This window comes from Grammomys surdaster, unplaced genomic scaffold (genome assembly GCF_004785775.1).
Source record: "Grammomys surdaster isolate TR1022 unplaced genomic scaffold, NIH_TR_1.0 125852, whole genome shotgun sequence".
Classification (NCBI taxonomy): Eukaryota; Metazoa; Chordata; class Mammalia; order Rodentia; family Muridae; genus Grammomys; species Grammomys surdaster.
Genome location: NW_021620678.1, coordinates 3,444,759 through 3,472,631, shown reverse-complemented (window position 1 = coordinate 3,472,631; position 27,873 = coordinate 3,444,759). Strand labels below are relative to the sequence as shown.

Genomic DNA, 27,873 nt, shown 5'->3' with positions numbered 1-27,873 from the left:
CAAAGTCCAGGCCATCATTGTTCAAACAGTAATGTTTAGTTGTACAACAGAGGCTAGCAACATTTACATGACCAGTCTGAGTGTCTGTTGGCTTGTTTTCAATTGGGAAACTGAACTGGGAATATCACCAAAACATTGGCTGGGACTAATAACATTGTAAAAATGGGTCGTTCTTGCATCCCCTAGGCTAGGGCCTCTTGTTCCATTGGGACTTGTAGATGAATGGCCCACAAGTCACCAGCCTTTGAGCAAGTTGTGTCCAGGTGGAGATGGCAGGTGGGGTGGCTGAGGGAGGGGTCTATAAAGACACAGTGTATAGGGCAGTGGCAGCCGTTCAAACATTCATGCATCTGATGGGGGCTTTGCCCGCCATTGGGTATTTTCCATTAGCCTATAGCGACCACCCGTGGTCAAGCTAATGCATTGCTCACATTAACAGGGTGGGGGATGGGTATAGGACTAGTCAAGGTAGGTGGGAAGATCCCTCTTATTGCTAAATGTATAAAAGGGTGCTATTTTTCTTCCTAGAGTGTATAGCTTGTGGGTTTGGGGTAGTCTGTGTGTGTGTTTAATTCCCTTTCTTTTAAAGTTTGGGGATAAGGAAGTCAACTCCAGCAACCTCTTTCAGCAAAGCCACTTCCCAGATGGCCATGGTTTGGGGTAAACAGGTTGTCTACACACATACTCACTGGGCCAGCCACCAGCGGTGATTTTTTTTAAAGTGACGCTAGCCCTCTGGCTCCCCACCATGTATAATGAATCACCCTTATAAATACCTTTAAGCAATGAAGGAGACACCCTTGTCCCACACAGGGGCTCACACGGCTGACCTCAGTGACTCTGACAAGCAGGAAAGTTGCTTTCTTGACCGTTTAAGGTAGCCAAGAAAGTACTCATGCAGATGAAAGGCTAGAAAGCAATGCCGGTTCCCTTGGAGACAGTTACAAGTCTCTGGTAGGCGCTTGCAAGGGCAGGAGAAGCTCTCCGAGAGTTCCTCCTCCCTACACAAGGGCGGGGGGTGGGGGGAGGGCTGCTGACACAGATGATGGAGCAGGGTGGTGCTGGCGGGAACTCCATTCCATTGGGAGGAGAGGAGTCGTTTGGTTAAACAGAGGAAGCAACTGTCCTAAAGACGCAGCTAGCCCCTCCCACCTGCTGAGGGCTGAGAGGGGCTGTGCTGGTGGGCTGGACAAGCACAGCATTAAAAGGGGCGTGGCCCTGCAGCAATACCAGCTGGGAGGGATGAGGGAGAAGCAGCGCTTGAAATGGCCTTCATTCAGCAGTGGGGCAGGGGGTGGCTGGCACAGGTGGAAGGACAGTGCCCAGGAGGCCTTCTCCCTGCAGGGGTAGTTGAGAAGGGTTGAGGGGGTGGAGACCGGCAGCCGGCAGCAAACACATAAAACAGCGTATCCAGGGAGAGTGAGACCACAGCTTAGGGGGGACAGGCAGCATTCTCCTGCTTAGCCTCTCCAATGCCCACTATCCTCATCCCCTGCTGGCCCTAGGTACCCAATCCCATGTCACCATATGGTGACAGCAGCTCACTGGAGCAGTCAGTGAGCTCTATAATGTTGCTACCATTCTAGCCTGACGGCTGACCACTCTTTAGTAAATGTTACGGGGAGAGGGGGACGAGGGATGAGGGCTAGTGATAGATAAGTCTCCAGGACAGACTAAGACCATAGGATTAGGGTCACATGATCTGATCATTCCCTCCTTTTCCGATTGGTCCACTGAATTATGTGTCTTCCATCTCTTTCTGGTTTTTTTTGTTGTTGTTGTTGTTGTTGCTGTTGTTGTTTTGTTTTGTTTTCTAGGGACTGGGTAATAAAAGACTGAGGTCATAAATGCTGGCATTCAGCCAGAACCAGTTCAACACCCAGGCTGGACCGGGAGGTGGGATACTGGATAGATCAGTTGTAAACAGAGTCACGTGGTGTCTTCCCTTTCCTAAGGCTAAATGGCTTTCCTTAAAGCAGCCTTAGAAACTACAAGGAAAAAAAAAAAAGAATAACTTGTATGTGCAAGGAGGCAGTCAATGTGTGCATTAGTGACTACAGGGCTCCTGAGAAGGCAACAGAAGGCTAAATGTACGGCTATGGGCATTTCTGGGAACATCTACAGGATCAGATGGTGGGAGAATGCCGGGAGGGGAGAAGCCAAGACAGACAGACAGACAAATGAGAACAGAGAAAGAGTGTGTCGCGTTTGTAAGAAACAAAGCCACAGAGAAGCCAGCTTAACACAGACAGAAGGCTGCTAGAGTCAGGGAAACCTGCGTTAAAATTTGTCATAGAAGTCCAGCGGCCTAAGAAACTCTGTATATTTTTTTTCCTGATAATTCAGAATTAGTTCGAGAATGTAATTTCCTCCACCTGAAGGTTGCCTCATTTGACCAACATATGTGCTTCCTTGAACAGAACACTGGGAGCAGCCCAAGCTACCAAGGTCTCCCATTTCCCCAGGCTGCTCCCAAGTCAGAGCAAACATCAGTGGTCAGCTATAGAAGCTGGCTTTCCTAGGCTTCTCTATAACTCTGAATTCTCTTGCAATCTCAGTATGTACTGCTCCATGCTTTTACTTGGGATCTTATTTTTTAAAGGGTTTTTTTTTTAATTCTTATCTTATGCATATGAGTGCTTGACTATGTGTATGTACACCATGCTCATGGAGGCTAAAAGAGGGTGTCAGATCCTCTGGAACTGGAGTCACAGATAACTGTAAGCTACCAAGAAGGTGCTGGGAATCAAACCTGGGTCCTCTGTAAGAGTGAAAGGTGCTCCCAAGCATAGAGCCATCTCTTCAGCCCCTGGTTGTGATTCTATCTTAGGGTAGTAGAAAGCCAATTTAGGAAGTAGGCTGGGCATGATTTCTAAATATAGAAAGGAATCTAACATAGGTTATTCTGAAAGGAGACAAAAGGGCGGAGACGGCAGGAAGTGGGGCGAATGTATGACTATATGAAGGAAGAAGGGAAGAGGACACTGGGGAGTGGGGAGAGAAATCAGGATGAGGAAGCAACCAACCAGCCTGGAAATATGGGGAGGGTGGGCACAGAAAGCAGTGGTTTGCAGCGGTGATGATCCGCTGTTTGACAGTGACCCCAACATAGACACAAGGATGGAGCTCTATTTCCAGACACCAATTCTGCAGGAATCCCTCAGCTTTCTTCTCTGCTCCCCATGAATTTTCTTGCCGTTTTCCCAAGAAGTCCTAGCCTTCCTCCAGATTACCTCAACTTACAGTGAAAAGTTGTTCTGAGTTCCCACAGCCCACCACAGGCTAGCTCAGCCACCAGTCCATGAAGAATACTTGCAGCCCCAGTTTGTGGGTGGGTCAGAAGTAAGAAAGAGTTGCCTGTGGCTCACCTGCTCCCAGCATTTTAAAATAAAACCTTCCCCAGACCTCTTGAGTGAGGCGTACAGCTTTTTGTTCTGGAGCACAAGAAAAAAGGAGACAGAATGGAGAGTCATGGAGAAAGCAGACTTACAAAGGACTTTCCAGAGAAGGCGATGAAAATACCTCACCCTTGAGCACACGCATACACACATACACACACACACACATGCACTCAAGCACTCTCCATCACACACACACGCACATACTCATATACATTCAGATACTCTCCATCAGACACACACACAGAGGCATGCACGCACATGCACACACACATACACATATACACTCAGGCACTCTCCATCACTCACACACACACACACACACAAACTATAGACAAAACACTGCACAAATACCAGACAGGCCTGTGGGACAGAGCTGAGAGGAGGAGGTGGCTGGAGGTGGTATCTGGGATGTGTGTGTGTTTGGAGACGGGGGATATGTATGATAACACAGAGAAGGGCTCATCACGGGTTACTGTCGTGGCTTTCCTCTGTGTCCACGCTCACCGGAGGGAGGCCTCCATTGTCATTGAGCCTCTTGGCCCTGTAAGTCTCATAATGGATGTTGTGTGTCACTTCTTTGAGGTCCTGGAGGTGAGTCCTGAAGGGATACAGAGTAAAAAAGAGAAGCAAATACAATTACAGGTCAGAGAACTGGTCTACCTCTGAGGCTAACACATCTCCTTGGTAGACTGGACCCAGTGACTGGAGTCCACCCTTGAGGACCAATGTCAATTTACCACCCCTTTGAGACAGGGGCTAGAACTAGGTCAGAGAGCTCTGTTAGAGAAGGGAGATGCTCAGGAAGTGAATCTGAGCAGATGGTCTTTGATCACAGATAATTAAACCTGCCATCTGGGGGACTGTGGGGCACATCGTACCTGATGACGAAGTCTCGAAGCAGGGCAAACTCACAGTGGTTGAGGTTTTCCACTATGGACAAAACAGAAGGAAACAGGTAGCCTGTTCACTAGTGTCGGCCCAGCAGCAGGTAGGTCACTTTAGTGAGGCAGATTCTTATGTGGACTTGCCTGAGGTTTGTTTGCTAGTGCTCTGATTCCCTTTCTTCCTTTCTTTCTCTTCCTTTTCTTTTTCTTAAACTGAGCAAATACTTTTAAGTCAGGTATAAAGGACACAGTACCATTCTACAGTGTATAGATCTTAATATGGACTGGTGTTGTCCCACATTTTACAAAAAATGTGGGAGTTTTAAAAACTTGTGAAGGCCTGTTAAAAACACATAGGACCTAATAACTGTCCCAGCTTCCAAAGGTCACACTCTATATAATAAATCTGGCTGACAGAGATGGGGTGACCACTGTCTGCAAACCACTCACCAAGAACTGTGGGAACAGAGGAGGATAAATATGACTCTCTGGTCTTAATGACGTGCATATAACATTCTCATGAATAATTCTAATTCAAGGCAAATAATGAAATAAAATCCCAAGGTACTGGGTGTGGTGAAGTTGGTGGCCCACCACTGTCATCCCAGCACTTGGGAGATAGAAACAGAAAGATCAGAAATTCAAGGTCAGAGCTGGAGAGACAGCTCAGCAATTAAAAGCACTGACTGCTCTTCTAGAGGTCCTGAGTTCAATTTCCAGCAACCACATGGTGGCTCACAACCATCTGTAATGGGATCTGATGCCCTCTTCTGGTATATCTGAAGACAGTGTACTCATATACATTAAATAAATAATTACTTAAAAAAAAACTGTCTCAAAAAACCAACCAAACAAACAAACAAACAAAAAAACACTAGTTAAGGATTTAGCTCAATGGTAGACCACTTGTTTAGCACAGTAAGACCCTGAGTTCTATTACCAGGTCCTCAAAAATTATTAACAATTTAAACAACTCAAAACAGTAGAGTAAATCTCGGTTTGGGAAGCAAATTATCCAAATTTGCAGTTCAAATGCCATTATCATATAGAAAACTCTGAGTTTAATCTCCTGCACTGCTGGCTCCTCGTGGGTGGGGACTGTCTGACCTTTGCAGAGCAAAGCATTTAACTTATCTGAGACATATAATCTGAAGATGGGACCATCTGCCCAGTATTCCTTACCGGGTTACCATAATTGTTTGTTTTCTTGGTTTGGCTTTGTGTGTGTTGTGCAGGGGATTGAACACAGTAAGCAAGTGCTCTTATCACTGAACTGCCTCACCAGTCCCCAATGAGACCCTTGAAGTAACTTCTTGAAAACTTTAAGAATCATCAAGGTAACATCCATTCATAATAAATCATTGACTAAGGCAAAATGTGAACTGCCCTTTGGCACTTTGTCAGGTCCTATATGAAACTCTTTCTCTGGTTTCCACCCCTCGAGAGTTTGTCTGGGGGCTGGAGAGATGGCTCAGTAGTTAAGAGCACTAACTGCTCTTCCAGAAGTCCTGAGTTCAATTCCCAGCAAATACATGGTGACTCACAACCATTGGTAATGGGATCCAATCCCCTCTCCCAGTGTGTCTGAAGACGGCAACAATGTATTCACACATAAAATAAACAAATCTTTCTTTTAAAAAAAAAAAAAGTTGGGGGCTGGAGAGACAGCTGAGCAGTTAGGAGCACTGAATGCTCTTCCAGAGGACCTGAGTTCAATTCCCAACAACTACATGGTGACTCACAACCATCTTGTAATGGGATCTGATGCCCTCTTCTGGTGTGTCTGAAGGCAACTACAGTGTACTTAAACAAATAAATAAATCTTTTAAAAAAAATGGGCAGTGGCAGCGCACACCTTTAATCCCAGCACTTGGGAGGTAGAGAGGCAGGTGGATTTCTGAGTTCGAGGCCAGCTTGGTCTACAGAGTGAATTCCAGGACAGCCAGGGCTACACAGAGAAACCCTGTCTGGAAAAAAAAATCTTTAAAAAAGAATACTTTGTGTCCTATATTCATTTGACAGGCCAAGTCATTGTCACCTGGTCACATGTTAAATGATGTCATTGTTTCCTGCCTGTGACTAGCATTGCAAACTATAAGTTCCTTAAGGGCAGCAGCCGGCTAGCAATAATATCCTAGTATTTTAGGCTACTGACACTTTGACCTCTTGATATTTAATAGCTGCTGTCTGGACAGCCTCCCCTTCTGAGAGATGTACTGGATTACCTTCGATGATTCCCCAGGGTGTTTTCCTCCCGAGGACCCTCTTGCCGTTCACTTGGTACTCCTTGTCACTGCCCACCACCGCGAAGGGCATGCTCTCCTGCTGGAGAGGGGGAAACGCAAAACCAGATGCAGCTGCTTAGTCCTCGGTTCCCAAACTGAGTGTCCAGGGCAAGACAGCCTTTCACATCTTATTCCTTTGCTCGTTCTATGATGCTACTGGTAGCAAGAGCAATGTTCTGGCTCTTGAAAAGACTGAGCTGAGACTCAAGGCTGAGACCCTGACGACACTGTTGTCTGACTGGCTAGTCACAGTAAGTTGGCTTTCCTTCAACCAGAGAGTACTTTGAACAGTTCATTGTGCTTGGGCACATATTTTCATTTGATTTGGAACCACTCTGGGAGCTAGCTAGGACAGACTCTTCTCACAGACAGCACCCGCCCAGGCGCCAGTCAGACTCTGCGATGTGTTATGTGGCTCCCATGGAACCTACTGGCAGATGCCCAGGTACTGAACTCTCACGGCTGCTGCTCTGCTCCGTCGGGGCAAGCACCGAGTGGATCTGCCTGGTGTGTGTTTGTCACTGGATAAAAGAGTCATGTGTTGCTTAATGACAGAGTAAGTTCAGGAAAAGATCATGGGGTGCACTCGTAGCATAGAAGTATGCAAACTAATAAGGCAGTGACTGTGTTACCAGATGATATGGTAGCAGGGAAACACTGTCTTATGTGGCCCCTTGCTGGCCAAAATCTCTTCATGCAGCATATGGATATAGTATCTAAACTGGAGACACATATGTGTAGAGCTGTTCTCTGAATAGTAAGCCAAGTGTAAGACAGATGATGGAAGTGAACTGCTTTGGCATTGAGAATGGACTTTGGGCTGAGGGTACAGGGATAGAGTGCTTGCCTAGCAGACCCAAGGCCCTGGGTTCAATCCTCAGCACTGCACAAAATGTGTGTGTGTGTGTGTGTGTGTGTGTGTCTGTGTGTGTGTGTCTGTGTGTATCTGTGAGTGTGTCTGTGTGTGTCTGTAAATGTGTCTCTGTGTGTCTCTCTGTGGTGTGTATGTGTGTGTGTGATCAAAGAGTGTGTCGATGCAGTCCCTAGCACCACAAAAACATAAAGGCTGATGGATGTGACATATTTTAAAGGCATTTTAACTACCTAAAATAGTTCTACTTGACAGTTAAGATTTGCAAACATCACTTTTAAAGGCGATTATCTGAGGCTGGTGAGATGGCTCAATGCATAAAAATGCTTGCCACCAAGTCTGATGACCGGAGTTAGATCCATGGGACCCACTTGGTAAAAGGAGAAAATTAACTCCTGGAAGGTGCCGTGTGACCTGCACACATGCCATAGGCACACACCAGTTCCCCCTCACTCACCCTACACACAAATAAGTACATTAGCATCATTACAAGGGTTTTTTTAAAATGATGATCTTGATTCAGTTGCCTTTTTCAACTGACTGTCTGTCCCACTATAGGGAGCAAAAGGCTTCTCTAGACTATTCAACTTTCTAGAAGACTCCAGAAGGGTTTGAAAACCTAAGCCATAAGAGATTTGATTTGTCACTGAGTTCACAGGCTGGTCAACGGGCCAGGGTTTCTGATGCAGAATCATATAATTTTTAATTAAGAGCAAGACCTTAGACATCATATAGTTGATGGTATCCAAACCCGGTTCCTTGGTGCAGCCAGAGCCATAGAAGGCATCTTAGCAGCTGCTGGGGCAGTAGATCTGTGTGCCCTCAGATAAAGCAGTCCTGCTCTGGTGGTTTGTATATTAGGGTTCTATTTGTTTAAAATTTTTAATTACATAGTGTGCATGTGTGTGTGTGCGTGTGTGTATTTACACTCGTGCTCTCTCTCAAGTATATTCAGAGATCCAGGAACAACTTTTAGGAGTTAATTCTTTCCTGTGCCACATGGATCCTGTAATCCAGTTCATCAGGCAGCTTGGCAGCAAGTGTCTTTACGCAGTAAGCAATTTCATTAGCTCGTGTGTATTTTTAAATAGTTCTTCTAGGGAGAGGACACCTATAAGCCACTCACCTAGTCCAGCCTCTGTATTTTATAGAGGGAGAAAAAAAGGCAAACTTTGACTAGAGTATAGATTCCTCTGGGCACCAGCCCAGTGCCCCATCATCTGACAATGGTTTTGCCAACTCCTGGGAAGAAAGGTGAGGCGTTCCTACTGTCTGGTGATGGAAGGGACTAGCTTCCTGATCTCAGGAAGTCCCTCTGAGAGTTTAGTCCCAGTGCGGGCCACTGACATCCATAATTCCTGTGGTCTGGGTTAGGTGAAGTGACAAGGGGTTATGGTAAGGAAAAAGCAGGAGGAAGGGCCTAAAGGCACCCCTCCCAAGAGGCACCGAGGGGACATCCGGTGACAAGGAGGGCCTCACAGACCTACCCGGATTTTGTCATTCTCTGTCTTGTCCTCCAAATCCTCATCAAACTCCTTTTGAGGGTAGAACTCAATGCCGTTTACTTCAAGCTCTTTGCGAACCTAGAGAGGCAAGGTAGTAGTAAATCGGTTCAGGCCTCGGGGAGGAGGAGGAGGAGTCTGTGAGCACAGGCTCCGCCCCCGCGATTTCCAGCTGGCAGGGAAGGGAGGTAAAGCCCCCTTCCTGGGCTCTCAGCTCTCTTTCAAGACCATCTTAAGTCTCTTCCTCCAGGACCTCTAGAGTGTTCATTTTGGTTCCTTTCTCTTTCTTTTTACCCAACGGGAACTTGGCTTGGCTACCGATTAGCATATTCTTAGATCGGTGATGAGTGGGAGGGAGCCTTTGCCAACCAAGTGTGGACAGGGAGAGAAAGGCAGCCTGGACCGGATGGCCTCACCTCTGGTCCCAGGAACGTCTAGCGCTTGCCTCGGATGGTGAAATGGGAGGGAGTTGGGGTGGAGAACTGGAGTAGAGGGAAAGTGGAAGACCTGACAGGTAGGAAATAGTTTGGACCGAGAAGAGGGGAGAGAAGGCAGCACTCACTAGAGGTAGGAAAAGAACAAAGAGGCCCCAGCTCACCCTCTGCTTGAATTCAGACTTCTCCTCCAGGGTCATGGTGTCAGCCTTGGCAATGACAGGAATGATGTTCACCACTTTGCTGAGGTGTTTCATGAACTCAAGATCGAGTGGTCGTAAGCTGGGGCCCAGAGAAAGCAGGAAGGTCAGAGCCATATCCCCTTCCTGACTCAGCCACCACGGCAGACCACCAGATGGTCCCGGGGAGTAGACTGGTCTGGGAACCTGGCTGAGGCCCTGCAGCTGAGACCCTGCAACTGAGGCCGTGCAGCTGAGACCCTGCAGCTGTGGCCCTGCAGCTGTGGCCCTGCAGCTGTGGCCCTGCAGCTGAGGCCCTGCAACTGTAGCCCTGCAGCTGTGGCCCTGCAGCTGAAGTCCTGCAGCTGAGGCCGTGCAACTGTAGCCTTTCCTCTTGCACATGTCTACTGCATCAGCGCCTGCTGCATGTCCCCAACTTTGTCCTCAGAGTCAAGCTCCCTCTTATCTTCCTCAGTTTCCATGACACCTTCACTGACTCAAGAAGTTTTCTTTGGGGGACAAGCATGGATGGTCATCACTAACTGAACTCTTCTCAGTGGCCTCTTGTCAGCCCCACAGCCCATACCATAGAGCCTAGCTCTAGTGCCCCAGTCTGACTCTAGTTTGCAATCCGGGGATCCATTAAGTCAGACTGATAGCTTTCACTAACTGTGGACTGAGGTCTGGGAAGAGCTTAAACTATCTTGCTAGCTAGTAGTAGCTGAGGCAGGAAGATCTCAATTTCAAGACCAGCCTGGGCTACAGAGTAAGTTCAAGGTAATTTTGGACAAGTGAGACCCTGTCTTAAAAAGTAAAAGGAACGCCAGGCGGTGGTGGTGCACACCTTTAATCCCAGCACTTGGGAGAGGCAGAGGCAGGCAGATTTCTGAATTCAAGGCCAGCCTGGTCTACAGAGTGAGTTTCAGGACAGCCGGGGCTACACAGAGAAACCCTGTCTCGAAAAACAAAACAACAACAAAAAAAAAAGTAAAAGGAAGACCAGGCATGGTAGCACATGTCAGCACTCAGGAGGCAGAGGCAGACGGATCCCTGAGTTTGAGGCCAGCCTGGTCTACAGAGCCAGTTCCAGGACAGCCAGGGCTACACAGAAAAACCTTATCTTAAAAAAATCATAAATGGGCTGGAGAGATGGCTCAGCGGTTAAGAGCACTGACTGCTCTTCCAGAGGTCCTGAGTTCAAATCCCAGCAACCACATGGTGGCTCACAACCTGAGGTTTGATGCCCTCTTCTGGTGTGTCTGAAGACAGCTACAGTGTACTCATAAATAAAATAAATAAATCTTTAAAAAAATCATAAATAAATAAGTATAAAGAAGAAGAGGGGGGAGGAGGAGTAAGAGGAAGACGAGGGAGAAGAAGAAAAGGAGGAAGACGAGGAAGAAGAGGAGGAGATAAAAAGAGGGCTGGCATATAGCTCAATGGTACAGTGCTTACCTAGCACATATGATGCCCTGGGTTCAATCTCTAGTACTCACTCTTAAAAAATAAAACAAAACTTAAAAGCCCTCATTGCGGTCCTAGGTCTGACCCAGGATTATTAGTTTACAACCTCTATTACTCAACATTGGCTGGGTACCACTGGCACCTTCAAACTTCAAGGTTGACATCCTCTCAAAAGCTTAAGTCCTGACCCTGCAGAGGGGCTTAGAGCTACACACGCCCTTCGGGACAGTGGCTGGAAACATCAGTGAGACGTCTGACCTTGGCCTACACTCCCTGTCATGTCCCACACTCCCTATCATGGAGCCCATCTGCTGCTTACAAATCACGTTCCCGGCACAGCCTCCATCTCTAGATGTCTGGCTCTTCCTGCTGGGATGGCCACTCTCTGGATTCCCACAGCCAAGTTCCATATCTTGCCTAAATACCACCCCCAATCCAGGAGCCCCGATTCTCTCTGCTTTGCCTTTCTTGCCACCCCTATACCCTGAGCCTTGTCCAAAGCAAGTATCTATTGAGAAAACAAGGTGCCCTTTGCTTAAGTTCTCTCTGCTGGTATAGTCGGGCTGTACAGCAACACCAGTGAGCGGTATGGAAGGCAGTAATGGCCAGCTTTACTCTCTTTCTTATAGAAAGTCTAATGAACCCTAAGGTCCTAGGGCCAGCCATCTGGCTCTCCCCAGCTAAGTCCAGGTATGAAGTCTCCAATCCATGGCACAGAGGACACAAACTGGAGCCAGGTCTGGCTGTAGGAACATGTCTGGTACGTACGAGTGTCCTGTCGGGGAGATGAAGTAGAGGCAGCAGTGGACACGGGTGTCAGGGATCCGCTTCTTCCTAGCAATGTTTACCTCTTCTTTCAGGAACTTTTCGTACTGCTCATTGATGTATTTCTCAATGGGCTCCCAGCTGAGGGGCAGAAGAAAAAAATAGAGGATGTGATGGTTTGTATATGCTCAGCCCAGGGCGTGGCACTATTAGGAGGTGTGGCCTTGTTGGAGTAGGTGTACCACTGTGAGCATGGGCTTTGAGACCTTCATCCTAGCTGCCTGGAAGCCAGTCTTCTGCTAACTGCCTTTGGAACACGAGGTGGAGCTCTCAGCTCCTCCAGTGCCACGTCTGCCTGGACACTGCCATGTTCCCACCTGGATGATAAGCCAGCCCCAATTAAATGTTGTCCTTACGTTACCTAGGTCATGGTGTCTGTTCACAGCAGTAGAACCCTAACTAAGACAGATGGGATCCCTCTAGAGGACAAAACTCCAGCGTGCCTCTAAGGCACAGTCTGGGCATAATCCCCTCACTCCCTCTTTTCTCGACTCCCATGGCCAGCTCTCCCTCAGCCTCCCCAATGGATGGCTTTCCATGGATAGTCAGCAAGAATAGCTCCCAGGAGACCAAGCCTCTTGCCAAGGGAGGATTCAGGTAGTTCTCAATGGGAAAGAGTCTCCATCATGTCTTCCTAGCAGAATATTTAGGGGGGAAAATTCTCAGAGGCAGGCACATACCAGTTTTCATTGTTGATCTGGTCTCCGAAGCCAGGTGTGTCGATGACCGTTAGTTTCATTTTGACACCACCTTCCTCTATCACTAGAGAGAACAGAAAACATCAGAGAGGTCACTCCTATGGCTGACCCCAGGGGCCCTGCAGCTCACTGGCCAGCAATACCCATACTTCTTAAAAGCAGCTATTTGCAAAGTCAAGGTTACAGACTTCTCCCACTCTGCACGTTTATGCACGCTGTTCATTACACCTAGGAGACCGTGCCCAGATTCTTCCTGTTTCTGCTTCTGTCTGAATCCTCCCTGGGCTTTCTTACCTAGTTCAAGAACTAGCTCTTTCATTCCCTTTTTTTTCTTTTTGTTAAAAGATTTATTTATTTTTATGTATGTGAGTACACTGCAGCTGTCTTCAGACACACATTAGAAGAGGGCATTGGATCCCATTACAGATGGTTGTGAGCCACCATGTGGTTGCTGGAAATTGAACTCAGGACCTCTGGAAGACCAGTCAGCACTCTTAACAGCTGAGCCGTCTCTCCAGCCCCACCTCTTTCATTTCTATACCCCTCAACACACACATACAGACACAGACACACACATACAGACACACACACACACACTCTCCTATTCCTACCTCACTATCTAGGACTAGCACCCTAAGGAGTTTGCTCCAACAAATCTGGGATTCAATTCCACATTGCAGTTGCCTTCCACACCTTAGTCCCCAATAAGCCCCCTTCCTTTCTCTTGCTTGGTACAGCCCTCCCTCCAAATGACGTCCACAGAGGATCCTGGCCTAGTCCTCACCATGGCCAATCGCTTTGATCTCCACTGTCTTAGGGATCTTCTCCTCCCGGTTCCAGCTGGAGGCCTTTCGGCTCACTTGGGACTTGAATAGCGTGTTGACCAGCGTTGACTTGCCCAGTCCACTCTGGCCTACAGCACGGGAAGGGGAGACGGAGAAAGGGAGACAGGCCCCACATCTGCCTCCTGAGCTGCAGAGTCCTCCTGCGAGCTTACAGAATTCCAGAGCTGTGGTCCAGGCCAAGCTTTATTTGAACACCCCTTGAGGAATGAGCATCAGGTAGGAACTGGTGTCTCTTTAATGGAGAGGGGCCTTGGGAAATGACAGTTGGATTCCATGTCCCTTCATGGACTCCAGGACCACTGGGAGAAAGTACAACTTGTGCATCTGGGTGGTGTGTGTGGTGTAGTTTTCTGGTTTGGTTTGACTTGTGGTTTTGCTCTACTTAGCTTTTCTGTATTTAATAACAGTAAAAGTGAAAGCAGAAGAATTACTTTACTTTCAGACCCTGACTCATAGTGCCTGAGCACTTCTACATCTGTTGATAAAATTGGCCTTTTTATACACCCCACACACACACCAGTGCTGGGGACTGAAAACCAGGGAATCGTGCTTGACAAGTCCAGCTCTCTAACACAGAACTAAATCCCCAACCCCTAAAGCCATTCTTTATACCATCCCTGTGTGTCTCACAGCGTAGCTGAGACGGCCCTAGAAACCTCTTCTAATGTAACATGTATGAGGCAGCAGAGCTAGTACATGCAAGACCAGGGCTCACACCCCAAGAACCATGCCATATGTGTGTGTGTGTGTGTGTATGTGTCTGTGCATGTATGTATGCATGTATGTATTCTGTGTATATATGTATTCTGTGTATATATGTATGTGTTATATGCTCATGTTGTATGTGTATGCATGTGTGTGTGGTGTTGTATGTCTGTGTATATGTGATATGTGTATTATGTGCTATGTATGTATATATGTATATGTGTATACCTATGTATGTATATATGTGGTATGTGTGATATGTATACATAGTATATATGTAGTGTGATATACGCTTATGTGTATATATGTGTGTGCATGCATATGTATGCATGTATAACATGCATATGTGTGAATGTGTATATGTGTATGCGTATGTGTGTATGTATATATGGGTGGTGATGGAGTATGTATGTTATATGCTCATGTATGTGTACCAATGTACATGCTTGCAGAGGCCAGGAGAGGACACTGAGTGTGCTGCCCTACCACTCTCTACCTTATTCCTTTGAGATGAGATCTCTGATTGAGCCTGGAGTTAGGCTGGTGACCAGCAAGGCCCGGTAAGCTTCCCATCTCTGCTTCCCACTGTACCAGGGCCACAGGTAAAAGTGTAGCTGGCTGCGCCAAGCTTTTTATGTAGATGCTGGAGAGTTAAACTCACTTCCTCATGCAACCAGTGCTCTTGCCTACTGGGCCATTGTTTCAACCCCCAGTACTTTTTAAATTGTGTTCTGAGAAGGCCTAATGGCCTACTGGAGGAAGTACTTGGAGAGGAGGGGAAGCCAGGCAGGCAGGACCACAGCACCTCCCTCCGTGGCTCCCTCTCTGCCTGTGTTAGTTACATACCTCTGCTTTCAAAGAGGGCCTCCAAGTGAAAGCTTGCTCAAGAACCACAGGTCTGAGCAGCGGTTCTCACGCATAAGAATTACCCAGAACACCTTGTAGCTGGTGACCAATGCTGCCATTCACCCAGATGTTTACAGAAGTTCCACCTCAGAGCCACAACTCAGAACCTGTGGCTTAACTGGGCTTTAAGAGGAATTAACTGGATGATAAAGTCCAAGAAGGGCTGGTCTAAAGCATCAGTGTAGTATATTGGGGTAGGGGGAGGGGGAGTGACCAGGCAGAGAGGAAAGAGCCCAGGGTTCTAGACACCAACTGAGGTGCTCTCACTGCCTTGGGCTTGTCATGTGATCCCCGTTGTCTCTATAGATGGATAAAGAAGGAGGGGACCAGCAGAGACTAGGAGTGGCAAACAGATGCATTTTTTTCATCCCACCTGGGGAGTTGGCAAAAGCCACTTAAACCATCATGTAATAGCATCTCTATAGAAAAGGGCACAGCGAGTCGAGGGCCTCAGTGTGCAGAGCGCAGTGTAGTGGGAACTGGTAAGAGCTGACTTGGAGCGGCTCCCAGTCGGGATACGAGTCTAAATTTATCCCGAGGTTAGAAGAGAGTTACAGAATTAGGATGGATGGTTCAGTGAGTTCTGCAGGTTGGAAGAGCCACTGGGTAGCCAGTGGAGTAGGAACTGGAGAGGAGGGGAGACCAGGAGGGTCAAGGTCACCTCCACTGTCCCACAGCTGTAAGTGTCCATGAACCAACTGCTTCTGGTTCTTGAGCTAAGACTTCGGTACTAAGTTAAACATCTGCCTCAGAGAGCACACTGTCAGCTAACTGGTAGATTTGCAGCAAACCGTTGGGAGGATTTCTACCCTGGCCACGGTTTTTATCCTGCTCTAGGTCAGCACTTTGTGAGCAGCACTGAGTCAGGGAGTTCCAGTAATCCAGGTGAGACCCTAGCTCAGCCTATTCAGCCTAGGATAGTGATGGAGGGATGGGCAGAAGTTGACACACCTAGCAGACCTTTACAAGGTTAAAGGGACAGGGCTTGTTGATTGGACTGGGAGAAGGGGGAGGGAGGAGGATGCCTCGCTCTCTGTTTGCACACTCAGGGAACAGCTCACATTAGACAAATGCACCTTTCTGCTACATTCTGTGACTCACTGATGCTACTCACTGACCAAGACCCTGGAAAATTCTGAAGCTTTAGTGTTCTACAAAACATGAATAAGACAACCATGTCTCTCCCAGTCCTCCCATGGCTCTTAGAAGTGGGAAAGGGCTACCATTCCACAAACCTAAAAGAGTGACCGAGCTCAGAGTGACCAAGAGGCTGCCTATCTACACTCAGTTAGTGGGGAAGCTAGGCTGACGATCCATCCAAATCTCCCATCCTTGTGTCAGCAGGTTAGGAGGAGGGGATCAGACCATTGTGATCAGTATGTTGAAATCCTCTCTCCTCGAAAGAGCTCACCCTAGAGAAGCCAGGCCATTCTGGGGAAAGAAATGGGATCCTGGGCACTGCCCACCACTAGGCCTTCAGTGACCCCATGGCTTTCCATACCAACGACCATGATGTTGAAGTCAAAACCAGTCTTCATGGTCTTCTTGCGCATCTGTTCGATAATGGTGTCAATGCCAATGTAGCCTAGCAGGTTGGAGTTGATGCTGACCGGCTTCATGGGTACCGCCGGCTTAGGCCTGGGCTCGGGTACCAGCTCTGACATGGCTGCGTCCGTCCTAGCCTCTGGGAGCCCTGAAAAGCCAAGGTGGGAGAGATAGGCAGGGTGAGTGGCAAGAGAACAAGGGTTTCACGGAAGACCAAGAGTATCTTGAAATGGAGTCACGGAGTTGGAACTGGATGAGACCATAACATCATCCAGTCTGGGTCCCACACTAGGTATGGGGGAACACTGATGCCCTGAGAACTTGCTCAAGGGCCAGAGTTTAGGTCAGTGTCAAAATCTGTTCCAGTATGAGGTTCTCCGGTTTGTTTATTATGTAAAGATTTATTTACTTTCACCTTATGCATAGAAGTGTTTGCCTGAATGTTAGTGTGTGTGCCATGTGGATTCAGAGGCCGGAAGAGGGCACAGGTTCATCCTGAACCTGCTCCCAAGTACTACACCTGTGTGTGCCATCTAAGGGCCCTTCCCCTTAGCCCTACTGATGCCTGGGCATCTTCTGTAGCAGCCCTGGCTGTCTTGTGTCTGTAGGGTGGTTACTAGCATCCACAGTCCCCACTAGTTTCCAGAAGGAGCCTCTCAGATGTGGCCACCAAAAGTATCTCTGCACAGTACCAAATATTTCTGGGAGGAGAACTCCATTCCAAAAGAGCACTGGCCCAATGAAAACGTCTCAGTTACTCAGCCCTGCATCTCACCTTCCCAACTATGGAACAGAGAACCTTTAGGGTCCTAGGTCTACGTCACTAGGTCTAGTAACTGCCGACAGCCTCAGTTACTTGGTCTTCTAGAAGCCGTCGGAGCTACCCTTCTTTGCAGAGTAAGGATTACTCCACCTACAGCCTCAGTTTCCCCTCTTTGCCATGAGTTGCACAGCTGATGTGCAGCGGAGTTTTGAGTCTACAGAGCCCATGGTAAGGACTGGGACCCAAACAAGTACTATTTCCCTATGATAACACTTTCATACTAGTAAGTCACAGAAGGAGAGGCTGAGGAAAGAGCCCTCCCTCCCCAGAGAAGAAGATCAAAGGTCCCCTTGGTAGAGCGTGGATGTGTTCACACATAGGAGAGATGTGGCAGGTCACACTGGCCAACAGAGTAAGTCCAAGAAGAGACCAACTCCAGTTCCCTCTCTGTACCCTCTCTGTAAAGTGAGTGTGGGGGGTGCATTGAGAAAGATCTTAGCTCTGCTGTCTGTTGGCTTGTAGACTTGTGTGGGTCACTTCCCTTCTCTCAGTCTACTTCTTCCTCTGGAGAATGGTAGTGGGGCCATGATGAAGGCTGTGGTGAGCATCCCATGAGGTACAATGCTTATAAGCCCAGAGTACAGCCTCACAGACCTATGGCCTTTCACCCTTGCCAAGTTCGACTTTCTGGAGAGGGGAAGGTTTGAACATATTTAGGAGGGGGAGGTGCCCCCAGTGGCTAATTTCACAAACATAGTCTTTGTTTCCATGTTCTCTAGAGGCATTGCCATCTTAGGGTGGTTCATGACTACCACCCTGCGTCTCAGCCTTGTGAGGAGAGTTGACAGAGCAGCAGATGGTCAGGAGGAAGTGGGAATGTGTCTCCCTCCCCACCGCCAAGCCCAGGCAGGAGTCTGCTCTGGTACCCCCACCACCTGGTCCTTCTCCTGGTACTGGCAAGATGTGCTTCCTGATGGATGGGAAACTCTTCTTTTCTCCTGTCCTCCTCAGCCACAGCTAAATCTGACAAAGCCTTAACACCTCCCCAGAGCCTGGCTCTGTTCCCTCCTGCTTCCTAGGAAGCTGTTGCCAGCCAGGTGGCTCCAGAGGGCAGGAGAGTTGGCTCAGCCCTGTGACAGCTGACTCTGAACAGCCCGAGCCTGCTCCTCCTAGCCATACATGGCTCATGTACCCCTTTACCACATCTGCCTTGGGAACCAGTTTCTTCTTCCTGCTGTTCTCACAGCCTGGCCCTTTTGGTTTTCTGCGTGCCTGCTGAGCACATGTGGTACCCACAGCCTGTGTTGTGACACAAGTGGCCAGGGATGCAGGCAAGAGTACTTGTATATATATGTGAGGGTTATAAGTATACTTACAAAGCATGTGTCCTTACATCGTGGCTTACAAGGCTCTGTCTGTCTGACCCTGGTTGAAATAAGGAGCTGACCGAATGCCTAAATAACTCCTAGACTCTGACCAGCTTGATGTAAGTCCAGGGCAGGAGTGGATCTCACATTCATTCTTCCAAAGAGCAGCGTTAGCATCCATTATGAACAAGGTACAGAACGACTACAAGTCAGCCTCCTCCTGACCACATGTCAGTCACAGGCTAACAAAAGCCACTGATGGGCTACAAGTGCCACAGACACACTGCTGTGTCACAAGCTTTGCTCAAACACCCTGTCCCTCCTCAAAACCCCACTAAGTAACAACTCCTCACAGAAAGTCTTCCCATTTGATGTGGCGGCCCCTCACTGTAGGCTGCCTCAGTCCTCTGTAGGTTCTGTGGTACTTAGCATATCCATTCATTCCAGGCCATTCCATAGGCTGTCAAATGAAAGCCCAACTAAACCAAGCACTAAAGTAAATGCCAAGGATATATCTGTATACAAGACAAGGTCATTGTCCCGGAGGACCCACTGTCTGTGTGGGTGCCTAACCAATAGACCAAGACCTAGCAGAGCAAATGCTGCTCTGGGGTTGGCCTCTAGGGCTCCATGTCGGATCCTCTCATTCCCTTGGTCCCACCAGGCCATCCTTGGATAGGCAGCTGACACAGGCATAGATCCCGGCTAAGTGATTCCTATAAACCTAGTGTTTTGTTTTTGTCTTTGTTTTTGAATCTGCCTTACTTGGTTTACTGTGAAAGCCATGCAAAACCATGCATGTAATGTTCTGTCAGTGAATATGTGCAAGTTCCCAGCCCTTTTTGAGAAAAGAGCCATGCCTCTGTCCCCAGCGAGCACACCTAGCATATCACAGACCCTCAACAAGCAATGGATGGATGGATGGTGGATGAATGACAGTCCTACCAGGCAGGTGTCCCTGCAGACAACACTCTCCTTCCTTGGAAGATGCTTCCTGTCTGGAGCACCTAGACCCCACCCCCAACCAACAAATAGCTGCTGTGTGAGCCACAGTCAAGGTAGATATACCTATAGAAACCTCCTCCATCCCTGCATCTGAGATTAGCAGGGGGCCCAAGAATAGGGAAAGAGCTCATACCACTGCTTATAACAGAAAGCAGCTAGATGGTCCTTGAGGGCCCCCTCCTAAGCTCCCAATCTCCCAGAAAGGGGTACATCTGTCTGCAGCACTTCCTGCTAGGTACATGCCACACCAAGGCTCCAGAAAGAGAGACAGTCCATCTGACTCAGCTCTGGCCCCTCAGACTCCATCCCTAAGGCAAACATGGATGTAGTGCTTTCTCCTACAGGAAAATAAATGGCTTTGTCTGTGTCTGGACGAGAGACCCCACCCCTCTGCTGGAAAGGTGGCAATAGGAGGAGGAGACCTTTAAAGAATAGTACCTGCCCCCTTAGCTTAATGCTAGGGGGTCTCTCTTCCCTCCCAAGCTGAGGGGTCTTATCCAGCCCCCGGTAACCAGCAGCCTTTAAGATCCCACCCCCATCACACCGCCAATTCCAGTTCATCCCAGTTCCAGCCCTGGGCAGCTCCAAAAAAAAGAAAAAAGAAAAGAGAGAAAGAAACAACTCCTTCTCCATTAAAAGAAGCAAAGGGCCCTGGGTTTCCCCCCTCCCCTCCCCCCATTCTAGTCAGGAGGCCAATGAGTTCCCTTGGAGACCACCAGCTGGTGCCTGTCTCTGTGCTTGGTCTCTGTGTGGGGGAAGGGGGACTGACTGATGTGTCAGAGCACAGGTCTCATACTGGTTGTAAATGGTTTTGGTACCCGAGCTTGGAGTACATGCTATGCATGTGTGTGCGTGCCCTGGTGTGCTCCAGCGGGGGCTTTCTCTAAGCATCTGGGTCTCCATACCACCCCAAGCTTCTCTGTGTGCCTTTGCCCAAGACTATGCTTCCAAGTGTGTGCCACCGGGTGTGCGTGTGGCCATGCATACTGTCACTGCACGTGGGGTCCTCAGCACAGCAAACCCTCCCTCTGGTAGGGCTTGGGGCCGCAGCCTCCTCCAGGCTGGTGCCAGGCGCCCAAGCGACAGCCCTACCTTTGGACATGAATCCTCCTTTGTCTCGGGTCCTCCGGGAGATGCTCAGGGCGCGGGGCTGCAAGGCTGAGCCGGGCGCGGGCTCTCCCTGGGCCAAGCGGCCCCTGCAGCCGGGCCTCGCCCCTCGGCGCCGTACCGCCTACCCGCCCGACCCGCCACCCGGCCGCGCTGCCCCTGCGCCCCGCGCCCGCCCAGGACCTCGCCTCCGCTCGCTCGGCGCCGCGCCGCCCCTGCCCGCGCGCACCGATGCCGCCGCTGCCACCGGCACCACGTGACCCGCGCGCAAGCTGGCCTCGCCGAGGGCCCCTCCCCTTCCCGCAGCTCCCGCGCCAGCACGCGGGAGCCGGTGCCGGAGCTGGGGATGCCCGGCCGGGTAAGGTGCCTGCATCGCAGTCCCTGTCTGTCTCTCCAGATCCTGTCCCCAGCCCCTTACCGGGTCCAGGTCGCAGGAGACCGGTGGCAGCTGCCGGCAACGGTGCGCGTGCGTGAGTCACGCGGTGATTGGGATATTGCGCTGGCTCACCGCGGTTCTGCCCAGGCGCGGTTGCTGACAGAGCTCCGAATCGAGAGAACTGGGTTCCAGACCCAGTTCCCAGCCTGGGTGCTGAACCCTATAACCTTGAACTTCCCCGAGCCTTCCTAACCCACCCAAAAACTTTGATGCATTGGCGACGGCTAGTCGATCAACCCTGGGAGCACAGGACTGAGGATGACCAACCCTCCTTGACTTTAAAGCTTTTGGGTCTTAATAGAGAAAACAGAAAGTTGGTTCTCACAGGTGCTGTGGAGTGCAAAGCAGGCACCGTGGAGATATAATGGAAGATTTGGAGCAGGTGAGGGCCAACATGGACAGGGAAATGGAGAAGGGAGAAAAAGAATAAAGGGGCGTTTTCCTGTGAAGGGCAACGCGGGCAGGAAAGCCCGGAGGGGGCAGAGCACTGTGCAGGTGATCACCCAGAACGTGGACCTGGTTTGAGGCAAGAAAGATGGCAGACAAGGGCTACCCCATCTAAGAGGGTAGAGAGGCAGGCTGCACAGTGGGGTTCAGGGGTGGGGATAGTGAGACCTTTACCTTCTGCCACCAAACAACTAAGTGCCTGTGGCAGCTTTGTGGAGGAGGAGAGAAGGAGAAGGATAGATACATAGTGGCGACAGCTGTGTGATGTGGCTGTGCACGCCTTTAATCCCCAGCAGAGGTTAGGGAACTCTGTCGGTTGAAACCAGCCTAATCTGCATAGTTAGTTCTAGGACAGCAAGGGCTACATAGAAACACTAGATGGATGGATGGATGGATGGATGGATGGATGAATGGATGGGTGAATGGATGGGTGGATGGGTGGATATCATTTGAATCCAGCCTAATCTACATAGTTATAGTTAGTTCCACATGGTCAAGGACAGAGAAGGTACGTAAGTCAGACTGGCAATAGACTGAATGGGGTATAGAATTGAGGAAAACTGATTACCTGAGATTCCCATCACCGTGGTGCCTGCAGCTGAGGGAGGGAGGTTGGGGGAGGGCAGCAGCTGGTTCTAGAAGAAAAGGGCTCCCTGCCTCCAGACATGTCCGTCCTGGAGATACCCAGGGGGAGAAGTCCAGCAAAGTTCAGGGGAGAGAGATGAGCTGAAGCCGGAGAGCTGGGGTACCACAGCAGAGAGTGAAGACCAAGCTGTGTGCACGGTGAGACAGGAGAGGCTCTGGCAAGCCGAGGACTCAGCTCAAGCACTGGACTGGATACTTCCCAAGCCTTTTTCCTGACCCAGTATCTGAGCTGAGACAGCCATAGAATTTCTAGCCCTTGTGCTGACCTTGTGTTTATAGACCTGTGTAGGATTTACACATACACACACACACACACACACACCTCCAACTTTAAAGAGCTAGAGCCAAAGCAAGGCTGGCTGTGACCTCTCTACCTCCCAGTCACTAACATTTCTTTCAAATTGCACATCTGTGTTTCTGTTAATTAGACTTTGGGGGGAAAGGGGGGGTCGTGCAGAGAGGGTTTCTCTGTGTAGCCCTAGCCATCCTAGAACCTGCTCTTGTAGACCATGGGGGCCTCAATCTCAGATAGACTTTCCTTAAAGCTGGACTCACCTATTAATCACCCAATTATCCTGACTTTTTAGAGAACTAAGAAACAAGCATAGATAATGGTCAGAAGGGGACTCAGCAATTCCTAAGCTGTGAGCCTTCCTCCTGATGGCTTCCCTCGGCCCAGTTTATTCTCCTTCAGCCCCTCAACCTCTGTTCCTTTTTCTGCCACCTAGTCAATCGTGACCAGAGAGTCTCCATTCTCTTTCATGACCCGTTGAGACAGAGGCATCCCTGCTTGCCCAGCAGCAGGGTCTTCCCAACCAAGCTCTTACACTTACCTTTGGATTCTCTGGCCAGGTTCAGCGAGGCAGGTTCCATGGGACTGTCTGTGGAAGCGTCCACAATGTCATCCTGGGCTGGGTCTGTGCTTCTGCTCGGCATCAGAGGAGAGGTAGCATAGGTGGCAGAGTCTGGGACAGTCAGATTGTTGACAGTGTGTGGCTTGGTCTCATCACTGGCTAAGTCTGGGCACATCAGCACAACTGAATCCACAGCTGTACCTAGTCTGCTTGGGTCCAACGCAGGAGAATCTATAGTTGTGTCTGGCTTGCCTACAGTGGCTTTGGCCAAAGCTTTTACTGTGTCCAACCTGGTTATGTCCCTCTTGGCCTCATCCGATGTTGGCAAAGCTGTGTTTGAGCCCTCTGTGGTCAAAAGCATGACGTTTTCCTGCTTGTCTGACTCTGGAGTTACCAAATTCATAACCTGGCCTGGCTTAGTTGTCCCTGCTCTAGCTAAATTCCTGACTGTGCCTGCTATAATCGAATCTGTGGCTTTTCCTGACTTGGATACTACAGGTAAGTTGATGGCCAGGCCCATCTTGGCATCCAGAATAGGAAGCTCTGTGCTTCTAACCAGTCTGGATGGGTTTGGTGTGGGCATATTGTTAGCTAACTCTGGTCTGTTGATAGCCACTGTGCCTATATGTCTGGCCTTATCTAGTTTTGTGCTCACAACAGACAAATTTGTAGCAGAGGTAGCCCTTTGGAGGTGTGCTCGGGATCTGGGAATACCCCTGGACCTGCACTTGCCTCTTCCTGGAGAGGTTCTGGTATGGACGTGACCCATGGGACCTGTCACTGGAAGGCTTGGTGAACTCGGAGTGAACTGAGCTTGGAAAGGTAAAGTCAGACATGAAGACACCAGAGGCTTATCCCCCGTGGGTGTTCTGTTGAATTTGGTAAGGTCTGGGTCCCCATGGCCTTCAGAGGAGGTCCTGACCTGTGGCACTTGAGCCATGAGTGGCAGACTTGAAGCAGAGTGCCTTCCTTCTCTGTGGGTGACAGCCTCCTTGTGCATAGTGGGCAATTCTTCCCAATGAGAAAGTGAAGCATCTAGGGGCCGTGTTTGGACATTCTGGCGAATTGTCAAGGAAATCGAGCTGAGTTTCCTGGGGATACAGCTATTGGGAGTCATGGATCTCAGGGATCCCATGCCAGTGCCCTGTTGGGACATACTCCAGGCCCTGGATCTAATGCTTGGTTGGTTGGAATTCTGTAGAGCATTGCTTTGGGGGAAGGCATCCAAATGCACAGTCTTCTTGATGACGGGGATGAGGGGGGACACATCTGCAGCGAGCTTTTGGTGGCTGTGGTGCCCCAGCATGTGGCTGCGAGAGAAAGAAGTTCTGGGGCCTGGAGCCCTGTGGGGCTGCATCTCTGGAGGAGCAGGTGCAAAGTCGTGGTTCATCCGGGCTATCCAGCTTTCCCTAAGGAAGGAGGGCAGACAAGGACAAGGGCTCAGCTATCCTCCTCCCAACCAGCAGATGGCGCTGTCAGCCTAAGGAAACCTAATTTGGGGGCCTGTTGACTCCTTAGGAGAGTTTGTGTTTTCCTTCTGCCTGCCACAGATTGACACACAACTCAACACAGCCGCTCATTCAGCAGTCACACTATAGGCACTGCCATCAAACAGCTTGCCCCTGACATCAGAGAACCCAGGATGGAGTTTAGCTCTCTCTTTTCTTGGGTCAGAGGGTGGCCGCTCTCCTGGGCAGCTCTGTGGAGGTTATATACATATTCCAGAACCCTGGAGGAAGGCAATCTGCCTGTCTTTTGCAGAAGTCACCGCAGCAACCAAAGCAAGAATCCAGGTATCTGGGTCAGAGGCTGTGGGATGTCCAGATGGACTGAGAACAGAGTCTGAACCAGGGGTTCCTGCCCCAAACCAGGAAAGAGCCCCTTCGATGGACGAGTGCTGGGGAGAGACATTTGGGGGAAGGCTGAAGAGGGTGGATGTCAGCTGTGTCTGGCATTGGACAGCTCCTAAGGACAACCCACAGATGAGAAGGGAAAGCCTCCTTTTGAAAGCCCCAGTGCAGGGCTCACAGGCTATGCGTGGCAGGGTGGATATAAGGCTGAAGGTGAACAGGGTCCAGGCAAGGCTGCAAAGCTGTTCAGGTCCTGCAAAATAAGCTGGTCCCCTCTGCTCTTAGGAACAACCATTCAAAGACAGGTTGAAAGGGGAAATGTTGGGAATGGATCTGAGAGTAGCGGAGCCGTGGGGCATGACTGAAGGACTCTGTGGTCTGCACAGTGGGTCAGGGATAGGGTTGAAAAGGCTGCCTCAAAGCAGGGAGTTGAGAAAAGGGGGAGGGGAGGTCCCCAGCTTGATGCTCCAGTGCTACCAGATAATCTGGATAGATGAGCCATAGTCCCCGAGGTGGTCTCCAAGGTTCCCAGGAGGCTGGCTGGTGCTGCCTCTGGGACAAAGTTACTTCCATTACTTTCAACACCACAGCCTGCTGCTTGGGGAGTCAGGCTAACACTGAGGAGGAGGGGGTGATTATCTGAGTGAAAGGGGTTGGCAGAGTTGAGTGGTATCATACCTGTCTCTCTGAAGTTTGGAACAGGAGAAGCAGGAAGCATGGGGACCCTTGTTCCACCTTAAGGGGTATCCTCAGCCCATCATCTCTAGCCACGTATTTCTCCAGCCTCTGCTTCTTCTCCACTTGGCATATCCCTGCTGATCTGACCTCCCGCTCACACCTGGACATACACACCATATTCACACTGCACTTAGCCACAAGCCCAAGGACCAGAGCTTCCGAGGTCACTTCTTGTGTCACTAGATCCCTGCCTCCTCAGTGAGCCCCATGTCCCATAAACACCTTGGTCCTACCCTCCCCACACACACACACAGCCACAAAAACATGCACACACACATACCTGAATCAGAAGACAGAAAAGAAGCCCATGGTTTTCAGTCAAGGAAGCTGGACCACTTGCAGACCCCACCCCGTCCTCTGCACCAAGAGGCTAGCCGTGTGGTCAGGCTCAGAGACTTCTCTTCTCTGGGTCCTCTCTCTATCTTTCCCTAAGCTTCCCAATCGCAGACTACTAGCCAAGTTCTCCCCTGACCTGTTTCTCTCGCTGTGTCCCCAGCAGCTGGGCTGGGCTCTGGGCAGGGAGGCTCTGGCCTCTTAAGAGTGGGTGGCAGTGAATGGCTGCTCTGAGTCTCTGGAATCCTACAGAGCTATGGGTGTCAGCCAGCTGAGCTGCCCTAAACAGAGAACCACCTAGGGAGGGGATGTCACATACCCATTTGTTCTTGTCTTTAAGACTGGACCCATGAGAAGTATCCCCAGTAAGAAAGAACTGAGTTACTCCAACGGTGATGTCCCTGCTTACCACATGCCCTCCTGCTTTCCCTCTGCAAGCCCTAAGGCTTTGCTGACCCCGGGGTGATCTGTGTCCATGATCCTGCGATTGTGCTTCATGTTGGAATTTCTGAGTATGCATTTGTACCCTTCGAATCCATTCTCCGAGACCCAGCTTGCTTCAGACAGATCCGGTACTAAGACTCAGGGTATGGAGATAGCCAGCCCCAGGGCCTGACCTCAAAGAAATCCACAAACCAACCCAAGCTGTATCTGATGAGACAGATTCTCAGCATCTTCTGGCCACTGGGCTGAGATAAATAATCTTTCCTGTGTTCCCCAGAACTGGGCTGCTCTGTCACAAGATGGTATAAGAAGGACTGTGGTGGGAAGAGCCACCACTGGCTGGGTACTTACTCTGTGCCGGGGACTGAGCCAAGCTGGGGAAACTCAGCGTCTTCTGCAATAGCCAGGCATGTAAGCAGATCCTCTCAGCATCAGTCACGGACATGCCCTAAACACTCTGAGCCAGGAGCTGGGCAAAATGTTCTCCTGGCACGTTCTCTACCCATCATCTTGCCGCTTCCTTTTTGCCAGTGAGGATGCCATACCTCCCAACACTGTGGGATCTGGGCTGCTCTCCTATGGGCTGCTTTCCTTGGCGAGGGAGCTTCCGGCCTGGCCAATAGAACTTTCTGTGATAATGGAAACGTTCTATATGTTCACTGTCCAATAAAATAGCCACCAGCCATAGGTGGCTCCCGAGCACTTACCATTATTCTACGATGACCAAGGACCTGGATTTTTTTTCCACTTTATTTCATTTGAATGTGCGTCTACCATATTGGACAGTACAGTTCTGAACGACACAGATCTTATTCTTCTCTGGGTCCCAGGGCCTGACAAGAATCACTCAGTATGTTTCTGTACAGTGACTGAATGATGAATGTGTGGGCCCAGGATCCTCTCCTCCTCTGATCCATTCTCTCCCCCTTGAAGCCTTAGGTTTTCAAAGCTGGCTATGCCCTGGTTACCAGGCAACCTGCAAGAAATCACAGTGGAGGGGGAGGGGCGCAGTCTGAGTTCTTTCCTCTCCCTACATGTTCTGAGGCCCTAAGGGGAGAAAGAAGTGGCAAAATCAGCCTGAACATCCTGGGGAGCCAGCTCTGTAGGGCCTGCCACTGCTCTGTCACCTCCTGGAGGTCAGGTAGCCCAGGCTGAAGTGGGGGAGAGGGGTCCCGGATTCTCCTTGCCTGACTACTCATTATAAGACTCCTGTCCGATAAGCCAGGAGGTGGTGGTACATGCCTTTAATTCCAGCACTGGGTGGTAGAGGCAGGTGTCAGAGCAAGTTCCAGAACAGCCAGGGCTATACAGAGAAATCCTATCTCGACAAAAAAAGAAAA

The 27,873-nt window shown here is 49.8% G+C and overlaps 1 protein-coding gene across 8 annotated transcripts; it reads right to left on the bottom strand.

Annotated features, from left to right (window-relative positions):
- Septin3 (septin 3) lies at nt 1-27,141 on the bottom strand. 8 transcript variants are annotated; one of them, XM_028789880.1, is made up of 12 exons: nt 26,885-27,141; nt 23,148-24,577; nt 16,501-16,692; nt 13,328-13,456; nt 12,526-12,607; nt 11,789-11,926; nt 9,542-9,659; nt 8,929-9,024; nt 6,511-6,610; nt 4,280-4,331; nt 3,906-3,999; nt 1-3,434 (listed from the first exon to the last, which is right to left on the bottom strand). In XM_028789880.1, the coding sequence occupies exons 2-12, from the start codon at nt 24,556-24,558 to the stop codon at nt 3,288-3,290; spliced, it is 2,559 nt and encodes an 852-aa protein (XP_028645713.1). In that variant the 5' UTR covers nt 24,559-24,577; nt 26,885-27,141; the 3' UTR covers nt 1-3,287. The 8 variants fall into 8 exon arrangements, with proteins under 8 accessions (XP_028645713.1, XP_028645715.1, XP_028645712.1 ...); XM_028789882.1 differs by lacking the exons at nt 23,148-24,577; nt 26,885-27,141 and adding an exon at nt 20,772-21,044 and having other exon boundaries at nt 1-1,338; nt 3,369-3,434; XM_028789879.1 differs by lacking the exon at nt 26,885-27,141 and having other exon boundaries at nt 1-1,338; nt 23,148-24,558.
- Nucleotides 27,142-27,873: the final 732 nt, after the last annotated feature.